The sequence below is a fragment of the Dioscorea cayenensis genome, chromosome 10 (assembly GCF_009730915.1).
Source record: "Dioscorea cayenensis subsp. rotundata cultivar TDr96_F1 chromosome 10, TDr96_F1_v2_PseudoChromosome.rev07_lg8_w22 25.fasta, whole genome shotgun sequence".
NCBI lineage: Eukaryota > Viridiplantae > Streptophyta > Magnoliopsida > Dioscoreales > Dioscoreaceae > Dioscorea > Dioscorea cayenensis.
Genome location: NC_052480.1, coordinates 3,638,559 through 3,656,589, shown reverse-complemented (window position 1 = coordinate 3,656,589; position 18,031 = coordinate 3,638,559). Strand labels below are relative to the sequence as shown.

Genomic DNA, 18,031 nt, shown 5'->3' with positions numbered 1-18,031 from the left:
GAAAAGTAATATGTGTACTTGCATAGATGACCTAAATCCTTGTATGCTAAAAGATAAAGTCACGATGCTTATATCATCAAAAACAATTTTTTTCTTTTTTTTTTGTCAAACTGTTGGGCCATTAAAGAAAGTAGATGTGCGGACAATTTTTTTCAAAGCAAGTGACGACAGAGTTTGCACACACATGAGTGTAGAGACCGGATGTATACATTTACTGTCTATACGCCCAAAAATATATTCTCACCGACAAATCATACACTCGCCACTTGCAAAATTTTTTTATAAGGATCTGGTACAATTGACTTTTCTGTTACTTGCAAAAAATTTTTGTGGGGTCCGGTACCAATGGACTTCTCAGCCATTGGCATCAAAACAGTTATTTGACAAGGCTCAATAAATATACAGAAAAAATATATTTAGATAGTCTTCAAAGTCTTCAACAACTTTTGCCATCTCTAACATGTCCCAGGATGGATATTTTTAATTAGTGGTTCAAGATGTAACTTATAGAAAAGAGCTTCAATCTTTTTTTTTTTTTAATATTTAAAAATATATTTTATTTGCTAGTCAATAAGATCTAATAGCAATTAAAAAAATAAATTTATTTAAACTCTCTTACATAAAAAATATAGTTGAGAATAATAATCAGAATATGCTCAAAGAATATAGGAAAAAAAATGGCATCTTGTTAGGTTGGTGGATTTGGTAAAACATTGTGATTTTCAAAAGCAGTTCATCTAAGTTACATCATATGTTTGAAAAAAAATTGCAAATAGAATTCAATTATTATTTATTCAATATATATATAAATTATTAAATATAATAGTAAAAAAATCTAAAATAAAAATTAGCATGATATTATAACGGTTCCGAATCCGAGATAAGAGTATAACGGGTTCGGATCAAGCCTTGGACATAACGGGTCAAACCCGAACTTGACGGGAGCTCCGACCCGTTGAATCCAACAACCGCGCTTTTTTGACGAGAAATTCCTGAGAAGGAGAAAAGGCTGAAAAGCATCCCAATAACTCGCGGGATTCACGAGCCACACGTGACCTCCAGTGGCATTTCCGATATTATGGGAAAGCAAGGAGGGTAGTATGGTAAAAGCATCGAAAAAGGAGGAAAAAAAAAGTTGCAGGCTTGGTTGGGATGGAGGTGACGAAGCATGGAAGCTTCTCTTCGACTTCTCGTGAAGCGCTCGAAATTCTCCGCGTTGCTTTTTGACTTCGTTGGCGGTCTGTTAGGGTTTGGATTCTTGATCTCTGTTGCTATTTGGTTTCGATCTTGCGGATGTGTTTTGTGTTTTGAAGCTTTGGCGGTGGATTTTGGTATGGTCTCTGTCTTTTTTGGATTTTAGGTTTTTTTTTTCTTGATTTTGTGGATTTGGGAGTTGGTTTGGGGATTTTTGGTGGTTTTTTTTAGGAATTCGTGGGTTTAGTTTGGGTGAATTGAGAAATGTTGTTTTGGCGCTACTTTTTTATTGGGGGTGCTAGGGTTTGGGGTTTTGGTGTTTTTCTTTTTGGTGGAGTTACTTGGATTCTCTAAGTGAAAGATTGATTTTTGATGGATTTTTAGAGTATTGGGAGGGGTTTGAGAGGTTTGGTTGTTGCCTGATCGTACTTTGCTCTTCTGGTTAGGTGAATAATCTTGAAATCATATTGGATTAAGACGATGCGGGCACCGTCGCTCCTTGCTCAGTGTCTGCCCGGCTTAATGCCGCATGAAAAGGCTGGCCATGGCGTTTCTATTGTTTCTGAGAGGGATGTTCGTCATCCATCGCCGGCTGTTGAAATTCTTCCTTCAAAGGTGCTTTATTCCCTTTTTAAAAACGTTTTTTTTATACATAGATTGAGATTCATTCAGTGGTAAATTTAGATTTGGTTGCTTACATGTGATTTGTGATTTTGTGAAGTGTTTTTGGTATATCCAATTCAAAAGTTTTGCCTTTGTTGAGAAATTTCTTTTCTTGACAATCTTGCAGACTGCTCATCCCTACAAGTATACTGGTGAAAATGCTGATCTGCACGGTCTCAACATCTTCAAGGTATATTCTGAGTCATTGAAGTCATAAATGTTACCAGAGTTTTATCCACTGGATTAACTTTGGACGCCTTGATAATTTACCTATTTATGATTAATTGTTTAAATTGACTATGGAGGTATTCCTAAACCTTTTGTTTATTTAGTCCTGAAAATTTGATGTTTTCTTTTTGGTTCAGGGAAGAGTTAGTGTGGCTGACATCATTGGGTTTTCTAGTTCTGAGATGATATGTTCAAAATCTGATGGTAAGTTTATGAGGTCTTAGAAGTGAGTTCATCTCCCCTGGTTCTAGAACTAGGAAATACACTGGTTCCAGCCTATTATATTCTGACATGTGTCCCTTGTGATGTTATTATATTTTTTCTATTGTGATTGAGGACACGTGTCAGATTTTAATTGACTGGAACCAGGGTATTCCCTGGTTCCAGAACCATGGGATGAGCTCGAAGTGAGATTATATATACAATTTGATAATAGATAAATTGGACTTGTTATATGTTACCTATGAGACACTTTTTTTAATTATGAATTAGGGTCTTTGAAATCCTGGGAGAGTGCCATTGATCTTGTAAATGTTCTTAAGCTTGAGATCCGTGATGGACAGTTGAGCTTTAGAGGCAAAAGAGTTCTAGAGGTAACTTAAATGATTACTTTTCTTCTCTATGAAAACATCTGGTTTCTGTGTGTGCTTTTTATATACCCTGCTAATTAAGAGGACTATTGTAGCTTTGTGCAGTTTGGTGAGAAATTGAGTCAGTGCATTGTTTTTATTTGGATCTATGCATCTTTTATATTCTTGTAAGACTATGATACAGTGCTGGGTAAACAACATAAGATCTGTTTAGCTTGAAAATGTCTCTCTTAACCAGCACGCAAACTATTTAGTAGTTGCTTGACAACAATGTGCTATGCTAGTATTATCTAAAGTTTTAAGTGATATGTCAATTTCTAAGAGCTTTTTACCCTTGTTTGACACTGTGGACACCTTGTAACACTTCTCTAAAGGTCTTTTCTGACTGCTCCTTTTATTTTAGTGCAAACTTATTCATGCAATTTAGTGATCTAACTGAATTGATAGTGGTAATTTTGAGTATGTAGTTTTAATCCTTAATTTGCTGGATTTACGATTTTATGGTGATTTTTCCATATAAGAATATTATGAAAGCTTATGGCCTCAATTAGTTTTTCACACCTTTTTGGTGTAGCTAACCACTTCCACCATATTTGCATGAAGTATTGATCATCATACACGTTAGCCTGAAATCAAACAATAAAATATGGTTAGATATAGTGTCAAGCAAATTTTATTCGTTTTCTTCAATTAAAGAAATGAGGAGATTGAGGGAATCTTATATGAAGACTAAGATCTTTATGTACTTTATGCTGTCATCCACTTTTCTTTAACATTATTGATTATTGCTGCAGCTTGGTTGCGGATATGGACTTCCTGGGCTTTTTGCCTGTTTGAAGGTATGCTTTATACTGCTTACAGTGGTAGCTCATTCTCTTTTAAGTGAAACTTGTTTAATGTTTTTCCTGTCTGTATATATGGTGCATGCATGCATATATGTAGCATGATTTCAACCTAAAATTTTGTTCAAACCTGTTACAGGGTGCTTCTAAAGTTCATTTCCAGGACCTAAATGCTGAAATGATAAGGTGTACAACCATACCCAATGTTCTTATGAATCTTGAGCTGGCACGGGACAGGCAGAGCCGCCAACCAGAGAGTCCCCTTACACCATCCCGGCAGCAATTGGCCCCTGAAGTCCATTTCTATGCTGGGGACTGGGAAGAACTCCACACTGTTCTTTCGGTGGTGCAGAAGGATAGCTTTGAGCCAGTTCCTGTAATGAGCCTGAGCTTCTCAGAAGAGGATTTCATGGATGCTTGTAGCAGTCAGGATGGAAGTGTTGTCGGCCATGATTCTTCCTCAAGACGACGTTCAAGGAAGCTCTCTGGAAGCCGTGCTTGGGAGAGAGCTAGTGAGACTGACCCGGGAGATTGTGGGTATGATATAATTTTGATCACCGAGATCCCTTACTCTGTGAGCTCTCTGCGCAAGCTGTATTCCCTTATAACTAAGGTGAGTTGCAGAATCCTGTCCTCTTCCAAGCATGCTAGTTGTGTCTTTCTTAAATCACTTGAATCATATTAAAAAGGTAGCTCAATGGATGCGGCTATACATATCGTACTTAAAACTTCTGAACTAGCAACCAATTGTATGCTTGTGTGTTTGAACCCTTGATCATTAACACCAGAGTTTGAGGGTTTATTTTCTAGATTGTTTAAGGCATAACATTATCCAATGGTGGGCATGTAAACCATACGTAGGTTATAGGCCCAAGAATTAGTATCATTTCCATCCACATATATTGGGTGTGGACCTTGTGGTAGTAGTGAACTCCAAATTCTTATAGTGATTGGCCATTTCACCATGTCATCAAAGCTTTCTATAGAGACTCAGGACAAATGAAATGCATCGTATTAGTGAGTGATGGAAATTCTGATAATTGACACTTCACTAACATTTAGTTAGAGAAAATGCAATTTAAAGAAAAATTTATTTCCATATGTTTATTCCTTATCCCTTAATGAGATTCTCATCTTTCTACAGTGTCTACGACCTCCATACGGCGTGCTGTATTTGGCTGCAAAGAAGAACTACATCGGCTCCAATGGCGGGGTGAGGCAACTGAGAACCTTGGTTGATGGGGAAGGCGTGTTCGGTACGCATATGGTAGCAGAACTGACAGACAGGGAAATATGGAAGTTTTTCTTCAAATGAGCACACTCAGCAACATCGCAATAATTCTTACTATTAGCTGCCTTATGTTGTGTAAATACATCAATCAGCTTGATCAACAACCTCCTCCGTTATTCTGGCAATAAGATCAGAAGATCAGATTGCAAAATTTGTGAAGCTCAGTCAATTTGTAAAATGTTCTTTGTTTCTTTGAATTTTTTTTTTTTAGTTAAATGTGACAACATATACACCTGAGCTGATAGTTTGATCAATACGGTTTGACTTTCTTATTGGTCTTTCTATCTTGTGGACTTCTGAAAGTTAAAAACACATTACCTAACTAAGTTCATTGTGTTCATTTCTTTTGTTTTTGTTTTTAACTGCCTTTTGTTGATGGTTGTGGTCATACATAGACATTCAGAAAGGAAAAGAGTTTGTAGATTTATTATTTCATTAGAGAATTGCAGTTATGCTTTCCTGGGGATGTCTCTTGATTTTTGAAATTAATGTAATAAAAAAATTGAGGGTGTGGTGTGACAGCCATTTGGTAACTTTGCCATCATTTTCAGTTGTGCTTGTACTCCAAAAATACACAAAAAATACAAAAAAAAGGATCAGATATTGAATTGACATGCACATTACATTGAAGTTCTGTGAAGAATTCATAGCAGAAAAATGGTAATATAAACTATCTTAAATTAGACCATCCATTTGATCTACAAACCAGCCAAACATTTCTTCTCTTTTCATTCATGCATAACTTATAAAATGAAAACAATGCTAACTATTTGATTGCGTGCGGTGGCGGTGTTCAGCTAATCTTCGCCAGACAATCCGCCAACAATGCTGCGCGGTCAGAGCTGCAACAAAGCAGAGCAATGGTACACCGACAACACAGCCACCGGGTGCAAGGTTAACCAGGGTCTGTAATAGAACAATAAAAATGGATCAAATGAAACAGCATGTCTGAAGGAGATGACTCGTAACTCATGAAATATTTCAGAAAAATTTGTGAAGTCGAAAACCTTACCAGCATTGCAGCAATCAAATGGATAATAGGAACAAATACTTGGTCAGTTTTTGTCCCTCCGGCGTATCCCTCAAAAGCGATGACCATGCAAAAGGTATGGATGATAGTGAAGCCAAGTGACATAATCGCTGTAGATGAAAAGAAGCATCATAAATCTAATAATGCTTATGAAAAAATAAGTAATACAAAAACATATTCACTACATAGCACCATGTAATTGGTCGACATGGAATAAATCTAACACTAAAAGGTCTTCCACAATATTATAAGTTGTTCATACCACCAATGCACATTAATGTGAAGCAAATCTTGCGGTTTATGTGTTACACAAAAAAGATATTTTCCCAAAATTTGTGTTGATTTTTAACAGAGAACATTAAGCCATTGAACTCATTCAAACAATCATCAATTATAAAAGGACCCTGAAGGCCATAGTTAAATTCACAGCAAACCAGTTGGATGTGCACTCATTCATAAGTTTCTATAGAAGTTAATGAATTAAGTCTGTGTACTGACAATTACAACCCGGTCAACATTAACTGCATGAAATCGAGATTCTCATCTTTTTTCTCTTGTTGAGATCAATGATTTGTCCATATGTTATGATAATCAGTTCTCCTGTATGCATAACTGTTGCAATCACATTCACAAACCATTCTATTTTCATTAAAGAGAGCATGATGGGAAATGTTTGAGTTGGCCTTCAGATCACAACATAACATTTCTTCTATGTCTAAACAGTAACATGCTACAATTACAGCATTTTCAAGTGAGAAATATAACCTCATTACCTGAACAGCATAGGAAGAGAATTACCTGCTCCTACTTGCTATAATTGTTTTTCCCACACAAGGGAAGAGAAGACAAATAACAAAGGAAAAGAAAAGTAGCACAAAAGTCTCTCTTATGAAGAAGGCAGTAATTTGATCCTCTTAACTTTAGCATGCCTTTCCTACTCATAATAAAATTATACAAATAACACAAGTCGAAACTTAAAACCATGTAATTCCTTCAAATTGTTCTAGCATGCTGATGGTGCGTTCAAATAATGTCATAGAGAATTATCTAATATTAACATAAAGTCTGGAATAATTGCCTAGAGAAGGGTGAATAAAAATACTCCATAATCAGATTGCAAAAACAGTAAAGGTGTACCAGATACGAGAAAAAATGGCATGCTTGAGCATTTGTCAATGAAAAATGTAGCCGGGCCAAATGCAGGAGTTAAGAGGCTAAGTGAGAAAAAGACAGCATGAGCCACACCATGGCCTAGACCACCAGCTGCAAATCATTAAAAGAATCTTAGGAAACACATGACAGATTGTTATGAAAGTAAAGTGATGAGCATGAAACCAAAGGAGAATAACTTAATCAACAGAAACAATATAACATCCATCACGAAGAATTCCATAGTTTCATAATCAAAATTCCTTGTATGAAGTTCAGATACAGCTTACCAATAACTGAATAAATAGTTATACTTTGATCTGTTCCCTTACATTTTTCGGGAAATTCAGATCCAGATTACGAAGAACTGAATGGAAGTTACATTTTGATCTGTTTCCTTACATTTTTCAGGCTTGCTTCCTAACATAATTGACACTGAGCATTTGTCAAATCAAAAGAGACACTGAATCAAAGTCATAAAAACAAGTTTTCAATAAATTCAGATCATCATACGGGTCTGACTAGATAATAGGAAGTCTGCAAAAGCACATTTACATTAATCAAAAGAGAAACATTCTCATAGTTGCAAATCTTAACCGTTCCAACAATTCTCCAAAGATACATGATCTAACAAATAAAAATCATATTAAATCATATGCCACTAAGCCATCTTAAATTGTATCTGACTTTCAATGAAACTGCATTTTCATGACTATAGCATATAACAAAAGTTACATATCAACATAAATACAAATAAAGTCCAAATTTATCAAGCAAAGGTCTGAAATACAACTCATCTATACTCAAAAGGAGAGTAAAAAGGAATGTATTTAGAAGCTTACTTAGAGAAATCAACATCTTATCCGCCAAAACAAGCCTAGGCTTAGAAATCCTGTCAGCGAAAGCATCCAACATACCTTCCAATTTCCTAAAGGAACCATCAATGCAAGATTTTCAAATCACAATCAGTTAACGGCATGAAATTCCAACAATGTTTGAAATAAACAAGAACAAATGCTCCAAAGAAAGAAACTACACACTTGTAGAGCTTCCAAAAGAGAACCCGCACGGCCTCCTGAAATCCAACAGAAGTGAGAAGGAGAAAGGCATACGCCCACAAAGATGAGGTTTTTAGAGGAAGAAACCCTCTCCACGCACCAGATAGCACAATCAAACTTATGAGCCAAAACAAAGTGCTGCATCGCAATCCAGAAAACAAAAAAAAAAAGATATCAAATTAGAGAGATTTCAGAGTAGATCAAGAGGACCAGAGATCAATCCATCAACGAGAAGGGTTGGATACCTCGAGAGGAGGGTGAGGATGAGAAAGGGTTTCTGGGCGATTACAGAGACGAAGAGGGAGAGCGTAGGGCCTAGTGCGATGAGCACATAGCCCACGCCGGACTCCAGCGTCATCCTACCTCTCTCTCTCTCTCTCTCTCCCGTCCGGCCACCGGAGATGAGAACGAGAGCTCGAGCTTTCACGGTGGTTCTTCGTCGGCGTCGACTGTTTACCAATGTTCACTGTTCATAACCTTCTAAAACTCGTGTTTTGCAATTAACACCCTCAAAAAATTTTATTTTCAGAAACGTCCCTACTTTTTAGGTGAACTTTTTTCACATATTTCATGTAGTTTTTCGGATTTACAGATATGTCCCTCAGTTTTTTTTTAATTATATATCCTTTCAAAATCTTTGAACATTAAGAAATTCACATTGTAGAGAAGTAAGAATATTCGTGAAATATTCCTCTTATGTCATTAGTTTGACATTTTTCCTTTAAATAAATGACTTTTTATTCAATAAAAGAAAATCTGATTCATTTTTAGGATTTGATTCCTTATGTGCAAATTACAAAAACAAGAGGGGATTTTTTTTATAAATCCAAAACATTTAGAAAAATATATATATATATATATATATCATTTTGATAAATAAAGGTTAAACTGAGAATTATAAAAAAAAAAAGGGGGCAATGGTACACATGTAACAATCTGGTTTTAGGCGGGTTTTTACATTGCATTCCAATATTTACAGGGGTATATGCGCAATTAATTGAAAGCATTTGCACAGTGTCAGCTTGTTTCCCGGTTTACCAATAACTGAACAAATAGCTGGGCATTTGCAATATTATGTATGAATGAAAAAGAAACCTTTTTTTATTAGGGTCAAAAACTTTAGAAATTGTCATCATCTTCAACAAATTTTAACAGATACCTCAAAATTGAAAGCCTATGGTTCTCTTCAGCTTCTTTACTCCTCACTGCTATAACACCCTTCACTATCCGCATGTACAGCCTCTCCAGCTCTGGTACACCATACCCTTCGGCGCGCTCCATCAAGCGGTGCTTTATGGATGTGATCTGCTCAGAAATCTCCGCGTCTGCCATATCAACATCTTCTTTGGTGCTAATGTCTGTTGGCCCAGCGCATGAAACGGTTACAAGGCCTTCGGAGAGTTCATTGTGTGAGGGATTGTCCAGTCTGTTTGATGCTCCATTCATTTGCAGTTCTTGTGATGATCCTGGTTGAGAATTACCGGATTTTGATGTTTCTGATTCGGTCACTGCGTTTGATTTGTCTTCCATGATCGAAGCTGCATCAATAACAAGAAATTGTTTTATGAGTTGATAAGATTGTAAGATGTTGCATCCATCCTTAGAAAAAACAACAGTGCTATATATCTTTTAGATAACAAGGAATGGTTGGATTTGAGGAATGATGTCATAAAACTAGGAATCAATCACAACTTCGATGCAAGACAACAGTCTCATCAGAAAAATGGTAATTAGTATTGCATGTCTTAAGAGCTTGATATTGCCAATTAGGAACACCACAGTTCAACATACTAGCAAGAGCCTCGCGGATTTTCCTGCACTAGTAGATGGATTTACAGATAATAACCTTCATATTTGATTACATCGACTTATACTGGCTCCATTATCTCTTCAAAACATAACCTCTAACTTGGATAATAATGAAACCTAAAATCCTAATATTGCATTAGTTAAATTTGAACTTTTGTAAAGCCCCAAATGCCCGTGGAAACTGTAAAGCAAGAAAACTGTAAGCCTTTGCTTAAAATACTTCAACTGGTGATCATACCCTAAAATCAGGCAAACCTATTGATTGAACATACAGGAGTGGATCTTTATCCATTGCAATCCTTCATCCCTTGACATGTATAAGGGTATAAAGGTCTAAAATATACTTCATATCTATGAATGGGGGACTGAAGTCAGAATAACAGAATCATCTCAAAATTGCAACAATAACTTATTATACCATTAAACTCCTCAAAAAATAGATGTGACTCGTCAAAATACCTGCTTGCTCTGTTTCAGTAATTTTCTTTGGCCGCTTCAATGCCTCATAACTCTGCTGCAGATTCACCTCTGGCTGGACATGACGGAGACGGGCACTAGATCTAGTAACAGCAGTTAGTTGAACAACAGGCCCTGCAGTAAGGCTTGAGATCCCAATATCATCTGCCACCTGCACCGGGCCTCCATCTGCTGCAATTTTGTCACAGAATGAGACCAGTGCCGGGTCCATTTGTGAAAGCATACCTTGCACCTGAAAAGGAAAAAAAAAAAAAACAAAAATTTGATTGTGCCTTCTTACGCACTTCTTGACAATGATAAACATGAAAAGAGCACATACACACCGCATCTCGAAGTTCATGTGCCCTGCTTACTATCCTTGCTCCATTGTAATCATCCCCATTGTATGCCTGTGAATTCGCTCCAATGAATAGTCAGGATATATGAGAACAATGAAACAAATATATTTTTAAATTTGACCTCAGCATTTAGCAAAAACAAGGGGTGTTATCTTATATCATCAACAGTTTACCTTAGCATTGGCTGCAATTAAATCAACGTCTCGGAGGAATGCTGAGCAAGTAAGGTACTGCCCAGAATCCACACGCTGCAAGAGAGTAGCCATATCCATGGGATTCTGAATGATTGACCGGTAGTTTGGGGCATCCTCATCAGTGACTGGATAATGGAACACACTGAACCGTTTATCATATAAGATCCTGCAAACAGTAGCTAAATTAGGCTTCTCTTAAACTTTATTTTTTCTTGAATCCAAAGACAAAGCCACGGCACTTTTGCTGGCTTAGTTTTGCCTGGAGGAAAAAATGGATGTTTGCCCTTTTGCTCACAGAAGGCTAGAAAAGACAATCTTTAGAATGATGAAGGTGTAAAATGATGTCAGAAAGCTGGAATGTGTTATGTCAGACTATAATATTAATGCTTATATGATGCACAAAAGAATGGCGCCTATAATTTTGTGGTGCAACGCAAGTCAATCCTTCATACTGAAGACAGCAAAAGCTGCATTGTATCGCAAATATGAGGCAGCTTCAGTATCTACCATGTTAAGGACTACAGTCTTTTATTGTGAATATAACACGAGCGGACAGTGATTACAGTATTCAAGACGTTGTTTATCAGAATTTTTCATTCAATCAATTCTGCAAAACTAGCAGCTTCTAGTACTTGGTAATGAGTAACTCGGGTCTGATACAACCAGCAAATGTGTGTGCAAGAAGAGGTTTTTCTTCAGAAAGTAATGTCCTTCATCAGTTCTCCAAGACTTGATAAGCTATATTCTGATAATAGCAAAATTACCCCAATCCAAAGATTCGAAAAACAGTCAAGGGTATCATCACTCAGCCAAAAGAGGCTAGTTGTGCAATTGGTCTGGTTTAAGTTTAAAATTGAATAAATGGCATTGTAACTTATGGTGGTATTCGCCTTACCTGTTACAAACATCCCGAAGGCACATTCGCAACCGCCGAAGTGCATGTTGCTCTGCTTCTGCTTTGGCCCTCATCTCGGATGGTTTTGGACCACTTATCTCTTTTGGTGCTTTTGGGAGTTCTGGTAGAGATGTCTTTTCTTTTGAATTACTTCTTGATTCTTGAAGTTGAAAAGAGAAAACAGATTCCACCAATTGTTCAAAGAACTTTAACATGTCTGTCCTAGTTGGTTTCTCAACTTGATACCTGTGAAACAAAAGTTTAGCTAGGGAGGTAAGTCAAAATCATCCTTGAAAGAAAGAATTCTTGTCAAAAATAAGGAAATAAAAATAGAGATTTCCCAAAATTAGAAAAAAGATAAATCTCTAAAATAGTCCTCTAATCAAGATATTGGCATGATCCAAGTAAGTTCTCTAGTTCTTTGAAATTTTTGTTTAATACAAGAGCACAGATTCTATAATCATAGGAAATAAGACAATGAAAACTAACTTGGTCATTTATGATGCATCTGCACCTCAAAGGGGTAAGTTCTCATATAATAACCAATGTCTGTCAGAGGCCAAACCTTTTATAAAGCAGTTGCACTGGCACAGAAACAAACTATCTACCAAAAATGAATGAGCCCTATACAGAATGTTTGTCCAGAAACTTCTAGATTGATGATATTGGCCTAAATTGTGCATCTAAAGTTCAAAGAATGCAAAACCTTGTCAGAACTACTGATTGAAGTGAAGGTTTGCGAAAGCATACACATGCTGAGGGGCAAATATTGCAGCAGACTCTTCATCCAAATCAGTAGAAGGTGATGTGGATGTTCCAAGTAACAGAACAGGAAGGTCAGATGGCAATTCACCCAGAAGTGTCATCAAGACAGATTTAAGTTGCTCATTTGCCTGAAATTTGATAAAATTATACTTAGTGATAAATAGAAAACCATAATTTTAAATATTAATTTAAAAGACATCTGAGCTAAAGGATATTGCACATATTATTACTCACAGTTTCCCACCAAAGCTGGAATTGTGGTAAGAAAAGTATGGAGGGAGTGGACCTTCTAGCTTCACCAAATATATGTACCAAAGCCTCTTCTGGTGTCTTTGCACTAGGATCAGAAAGAAGAGATGGAAGCCCAAGAGAGTGAACTGGAAATTTCTCCAATTCATGCAGGACAGCTGGACCAACATGATCCTGTTAAAACTTACACAGTAAGTACAGTTTCAGGTTGACATTCATTTGGTAAAATTCTCAAGCTAAAAGGTTCAGTGGAGCATACCAAGCCAACAGTTTCATTGCCACATAACAAAAGTCGAGGCCTGTAGACAAGAGGAAAAGCAGAACAATAAGAAAGAACAGCCAGTTTGCTTGTATCTGAAGCTGAATGGTAAGGAAATATGTCAGATATGTGTCCCATGATTTTCATCAGATGTCCTTTCAAACATGAAGAGAGGATCGGAGATAGCGGCCTTGAGTGCACAATAGATCCTCTATGAGCTGCTGGAGTAATTGTAGACATGGCTTCTAAGAAATGGTACTTTTCGACCTTAATGGAATCCACATCAATCACAAACTTGTCATCACTAGTGTACACTTGTGGATACTTCTCTCGGAAAGCCCGGATAGCAGCTTCTGTGCACAATGCCTTCAGATCCGCTCCACAATATCCGACACAACTAGCAGCAAGTTCCATCTTGAGATCTTTTGAAAGGGGTTCCTTCCATTTGCGAGTATGAATATCTAATATTTCAGCACGTGCCTCACAACCTGGTAAAGGAAAAATAAATTCTCGATCAAACCGACCAGGGCGGCGCAGAGCTCCATCAATAGCATCAATCCTATTAGTTGCTCCTATCAGAACAACTTGCCCACGAGAATCAAGACCATCCATCAAAGCAAGTAAAGTTGAAACTATTGAGTTATGGATCTGTTCTTGTTTGCTAGATCTAACAGGAGCAAGACCATCTATTTCATCAAAAAAGATAATAGAAGGTTGATTCCTCTGCGCTTCTTCAAACAGAAGTTTTAGCTGCCTTTCTGCCTCACCAACCCACTTGCTAAGAACATCAGCTCCTTTTCGCATGTAAAAACTGACCTTCTGACCAGCTTTTGAAGCAGCGCAAGCCAATGCTCTAGCAATCAGTGTTTTTCCTGTGCCAGGAGGGCCACAAAGCAAAACTCCTCTCGGTGGAGTGATGTGATAATTTGAGAAAAAATCTGGATAAAGCAAAGGAAAGAAGACCATTTCCTTTAATGCATCAATGTACTCTGACAGTCCTCCAATATCATTGAAACTAACACTTTCATCAACTTGTAATGGCTGGATGTCTGCCCCTCCTTTTGAGCTTGGTCCAGCAGTTTGAGCACCAGCTGTGAGAGAAGGGAAAGAATCGCCCTGATGGACCCACCCAGATGCAGCAACATTTAACCCCCATGCAGTTGTCGTTGTACCATGCATATCCATTCCCCCAAAAAGCCAAGGAGGGCCACTTCTACTTCCACTTCTTGCCCATGGCATTGCAGGACCTTGATCTAGTTCATCCACAAGAAGGGAGTCATCAGAATCCTCAGGTCTTGTAAAAGGATGGCGCTTATGGAATCGAGGTCCACCCTTTCTTAGGTCCTTGCCGTTTTTGGAGCCCATGCCCTGGTGCAGTACTCTACGGGGGGATCGTGGTCTTTGTTTCCCTTCTTTCTCCGGAAAAAATCTGCGGACCTCTGCACGGTTTCTTAAATCATATCTTCTCCTTCCTTGCTCCTCACCATCTTCATCATCACCATCTTCTTCTCCTTCATCTCCACCATCACCTTCAGCTTCATCTCCTTCATCCCCATCATCCTCCTCAACTTCATTCCCGTTTTCTACCTCAGTTTGCCTTGCATTTCCCTCAGAACTATCCTGTTCATCTTCAGATTCTTGGTATGGCTGACCCCTTGCCCTGATGCCAGAACGCCGAGGCCGTAACCCTTCACGACGAGGAGCAGACTTGTTCAACATTTTTTTACGCTTTGGAGAGTTTGATATTTCATCATGACTTGCATTGTTTTCTGGTTTTCGTTTAGAAGAACGAAACTTAGGTCTCTGCCAATGATGCAATGCCATTAGTTTCAAAATATATACAGAACAGCTCTACAGAAAAAAAAAAACAATGAAAATAAAAAGATTATCCTTCAGGCTCCTCATAAACAAGCTAATAACTAACCTCCTCCACAAATATTCCATGGTGGGAGAGTATGAAATCTCACCATTAAGTCGTCATCTTCCGAGCTAGAACTGTCTGTGTCATAGTCTTCCAAATTAATTGAGATCTTCCTTTTTCTTGTAGAACGGCGGAGGTTGGCTGCTATTGACTGCAAAAAAGGGGTAAAACAATTCAGATATGTTAAGTACAGGAATGGGTGTTTTGGAGCTAAATTCAAAAGATGATCAACTATATAAGCAACAAATGGCTGTATCCAAAACTTTATGGTACCATGCCCCCCAATTGAGTGAGAAGGTTGCCCCCTGTTTAGTTGTATTGTGCATCTATATCAAAGTGTAGAGAGTTCACAGCATTTGGAAGATAACAAATCATAAAAACCATTAGACGCCCTAAAAATAAGTTGCCATATTGTGAGCTTTTTGCCAAACTAAAATGGGCATAGCAAGAAAGCTTTTCTGTTCTGCAGGTCACAATACCCGCTAAGATGATGCAGAACAGTGTACAAGATTCAACAATAAGACCAGCTCATAAGTAATATATTTTGCATCCAAGAAACAGGCAGTTGGCTAAAATTACTTTCATTGTTTTTTTTTTATGATTGACTACACTACCAAGAACGCTTAGGAAAAGAACACATACTTGGAAATATGCTGCCTATCCAATTGTTGTACCCAAAAAAAAAATATATCGTAAAACTATATCAAAAGAGTACACAATGGGGGTTTCGTTACCAACTAAAAATTTTGTGCATGATTTTTTAGGATGCACACTCAGCATCAGTTGATTCGATTTGTCAATTTTATGGTCTCTCAGGTATATCTCATCATTGTTGCAGTAGAACCAACCACTACTCACACTAATGTGCTCACGTGCCACGTGTCTATTATATGTTCTACATAAAATCTTTTGACAAGATTTTTTTATGATAAATAATACATGCTTAATGCTTGTCGTTTTGCCGGTACTCAGAGATGTCGGGAGTGATTGATAAAGATAAAGAGAAAACGAAAGAATAGAGGAAAACGAATTATCAGTATATTATCCGTCACCTATTTAACTTATTCATGCTAGGAAATAAAATTTTTCATATCTTCTTTTTTCTTACTTTTCTTGTATTGAAAAATTTGAGTGAGAAGACATAATTCTAACAAAAGCCAACAACATAACCGACAAATGGAAAGAGTATGATTGGATGTAGTTCATTTACTTAGAATGCAGATAGGATATGTGAAGTGCAGTCCAACAACATAATAAACCATTAAAATGTATGTTAAGAGTTCCTTCAAATTCCTTGGCACTGCCAAGGTTAACAACAAACTTAATCCTCAAGAGAGTTTGAGACATTGATATCAACATGACCATAGTGTTCCACCATGTGGAAATTGCCAACACATAGAATCAGTCATTCCTCAAAGTACTCAAACATAAAGGATCAATATGGTGAATTCATCAACCTAGATGCAATAAAAGTGTCCAAAGATGATATTCAGACAATACAACAACAATAAACATGCAACACTGTTTTATAACACAAACACCTAAAAATCTTCTAATCCTTCAAACAGAAAGCAATCACTGCCAACTAAAAGAAAAACACTTCATTCACGAAAAAAAAAATCAATAAGAAATCGCAGAGACGAAGAAAATAAAGCACATACATCCGAAGGGGGAGGCCGCACAGGCCGGTTGCGGGGCCGGAGGAGCTTGGCAATCTGAGAGGCAGCGGTGCGGGTCTTTGTCTTGGGCTTCTTCCGCATCGCTGGCTTGTAGTACATAAACCTCCTTCCAAACAGCTTCCTCCGCTGCCGCAGTCGGTCACTAGTCCGCAGCGGCCTGATCGCCGACGCATCCCCTCTCCCATCCATCTGAATCACCACTCCTCCCGATCCGATCCCACCATTCCTAGTCCCAGCTTCCCTGCCACCAGAGCAAAAGGATTCAACTCGATCGATCGGATTTCAGTTGATCAAAATCGTTCAATGCGTCAGGATTAGGCAAAACGAAGAGAGGAAGAGATCGGGGTCAAGAAATCAAGGGGAAATCGAAGGAGAGGAAAGCTCGACGGAACCCTAACCTCGGAGAGCTTGGCCGTGAGCAACGGTGAGGAGCTCTCTGTGCTCCGGGGAGGTCGACGATGAGGGATTTCTAGGCCAAAACCCTCGACCAAGAAGTCACGTGACTTGCACGTGTAGACTACTTGGCATGGTTATTTGCGTACAAACCCCTGAGTATTTATTTATTTATTATGTAATTGAATTTTGGCTCCCTTTTGAGTTTTTTTTTAATTATATTTAACTTCAATTAATCACAAACATTGAATTTTTAATTTTAATATATTTTTATACAATCTCCTCTTTTTTAAAATTTTTTTAAATTCACTGTCATTATTCTTTGTTTTCAGTGTATAGTTAGACATGCAAAATATTTAAATAAATCAATTTATTAAATTTTTTTTTTAATTTTTAAATTAGAGGAAAACAGATAAAAAAGCCAGCTTGATGAGTTAACAGTTGATTAATTATATATTGATAAAAACTTAAACCAGAGTATTAATCAGAGGGGCTTGAGCGCAAATATCCTTTTTTTTTCCTTAGAAACTTAATTGCACCCAGAAAACACACTAGAGAAATAGACCAATTTAGAAGCTCAAGTGAGATTCCGCCATGTCGCGAGTGAGAAAATCAGAGTCAAATTTTGAGTTCACATTTAATGATTGGATTCATAGATAGCTCACTAAGCGTTTCCAACGGGTGTTTCACAATATGGAGACATCTAACAAGTAATCGGGACCGTTGAATTTAGATCAGACGGTCAGGATGTGAAGTTGGGTGGATGATCTCTTTGTGGTGAGATTGAGCGGCATGGCACTCTGGTTTTAGCGGTTGGGTCGACACGATGTTACCGTTGTGACCGTTATTTTCATTACATGTAAGTGAATATTCCCGCCAAAATAGTGAGACATAGTGATGTAATTGAGGGACCGTTTCCGTACTTATAAGATTGATTCCTAAATTATATTTTAAATATTAATTTATATTTTTTTTATAATTTTTTTACTAAAAAAAAACATATATCA

The 18,031-nt window shown here is 37.5% G+C and overlaps 3 protein-coding genes across 6 annotated transcripts; 1 reads left to right on the top strand and 2 right to left on the bottom strand.

The window, feature by feature from the left end:
• Positions 1 to 1,123: 1,123 nt before the first annotated feature.
• LOC120270790 (histidine protein methyltransferase 1 homolog) lies at positions 1,124 to 5,148 on the top strand. 2 transcript variants are annotated; one of them, XM_039277855.1, is made up of 8 exons: positions 1,124 to 1,248; positions 1,641 to 1,809; positions 1,985 to 2,047; positions 2,223 to 2,289; positions 2,578 to 2,678; positions 3,470 to 3,514; positions 3,657 to 4,130; positions 4,662 to 5,148. In XM_039277855.1, exons 2-8 carry the CDS (start codon positions 1,675 to 1,677, stop codon positions 4,830 to 4,832), a joined length of 1,056 nt encoding a protein of 351 aa, XP_039133789.1. In that variant the 5' UTR covers positions 1,124 to 1,248; positions 1,641 to 1,674; the 3' UTR covers positions 4,833 to 5,148. The 2 variants fall into 2 exon arrangements, with proteins under 2 accessions (XP_039133789.1, XP_039133788.1); XM_039277854.1 differs by having other exon boundaries at positions 1,145 to 1,331.
• A 242-nt stretch (positions 5,149 to 5,390) lies between these two features.
• On the bottom strand, positions 5,391 to 8,527 carry LOC120270040 (gamma-secretase subunit APH1-like). The gene is made up of 6 exons (XM_039277043.1): positions 8,291 to 8,527; positions 8,028 to 8,183; positions 7,830 to 7,915; positions 6,976 to 7,101; positions 5,821 to 5,948; positions 5,391 to 5,714 (listed from the first exon to the last, which is right to left on the bottom strand). Exons 1-6 carry the CDS (start codon positions 8,401 to 8,403, stop codon positions 5,571 to 5,573), a joined length of 753 nt encoding a protein of 250 aa, XP_039132977.1. The 5' UTR covers positions 8,404 to 8,527; the 3' UTR covers positions 5,391 to 5,570.
• Positions 8,528 to 9,124: 597 nt separating this feature from the next.
• Positions 9,125 to 17,130, bottom strand: LOC120270416 (ATPase family AAA domain-containing protein At1g05910). 3 transcript variants are annotated; one of them, XM_039277415.1, is made up of 11 exons: positions 17,030 to 17,130; positions 16,614 to 16,872; positions 14,999 to 15,103; positions 13,032 to 14,834; positions 12,758 to 12,946; positions 12,509 to 12,651; positions 11,759 to 12,004; positions 10,843 to 11,029; positions 10,655 to 10,720; positions 10,314 to 10,563; positions 9,125 to 9,583 (listed from the first exon to the last, which is right to left on the bottom strand). In XM_039277415.1, the coding sequence occupies exons 2-11, from the start codon at positions 16,818 to 16,820 to the stop codon at positions 9,165 to 9,167; spliced, it is 3,615 nt and encodes a 1,204-aa protein (XP_039133349.1). In that variant the 5' UTR covers positions 16,821 to 16,872; positions 17,030 to 17,130; the 3' UTR covers positions 9,125 to 9,164. The 3 variants fall into 3 exon arrangements, with proteins under 3 accessions (XP_039133349.1, XP_039133348.1, XP_039133350.1); XM_039277414.1 differs by having other exon boundaries at positions 16,614 to 17,103; XM_039277416.1 differs by lacking the exons at positions 16,614 to 16,872; positions 17,030 to 17,130 and having other exon boundaries at positions 14,956 to 15,058.
• Positions 17,131 to 18,031: the final 901 nt, after the last annotated feature.

What these genes read in the sequence shown, in the direction of transcription:
- LOC120270790 (XM_039277855.1), top strand. Translation starts at nt 1,675, where the DNA reads ATGCGGGCACCGTCGCTCCTTGCTCAGTGTCTGCCCGGCTTAATGCCG. An exon ending in GATATGTTCAAAATCTGATG is followed by an intron (nt 2,290 to 2,577) that starts GTAAGTTTATGA and finishes ATTATGAATTAG; the next exon opens with GGTCTTTGAAATCCTGGGAG. An exon ending in GAGGCAAAAGAGTTCTAGAG is followed by an intron (nt 2,679 to 3,469) that starts GTAACTTAAATG and finishes TTATTGCTGCAG; the next exon opens with CTTGGTTGCGGATATGGACT.
- LOC120270040 (XM_039277043.1), bottom strand. Translation starts at nt 8,403, where the DNA reads ATGACGCTGGAGTCCGGCGTGGGCTATGTGCTCATCGCACTAGGCCCT. An exon ending in CTCTTTTGGAAGCTCTACAA is followed by an intron (nt 7,916 to 8,027) that starts GTGTGTAGTTTC and finishes TGGTTCCTTTAG; the next exon opens with GAAATTGGAAGGTATGTTGG. An exon ending in GCCATTTTTTCTCGTATCTG is followed by an intron (nt 5,949 to 6,975) that starts GTACACCTTTAC and finishes TTTCATCTACAG; the next exon opens with CGATTATGTCACTTGGCTTC.
- LOC120270416 (XM_039277415.1), bottom strand. Translation starts at nt 16,820, where the DNA reads ATGGATGGGAGAGGGGATGCGTCGGCGATCAGGCCGCTGCGGACTAGT. An exon ending in CGGAAGATGACGACTTAATG is followed by an intron (nt 14,835 to 14,998) that starts GTGAGATTTCAT and finishes CATCATTGGCAG; the next exon opens with AGACCTAAGTTTCGTTCTTC. An exon ending in GCAATGAAACTGTTGGCTTG is followed by an intron (nt 12,947 to 13,031) that starts GTATGCTCCACT and finishes AAGTTTTAACAG; the next exon opens with GATCATGTTGGTCCAGCTGT.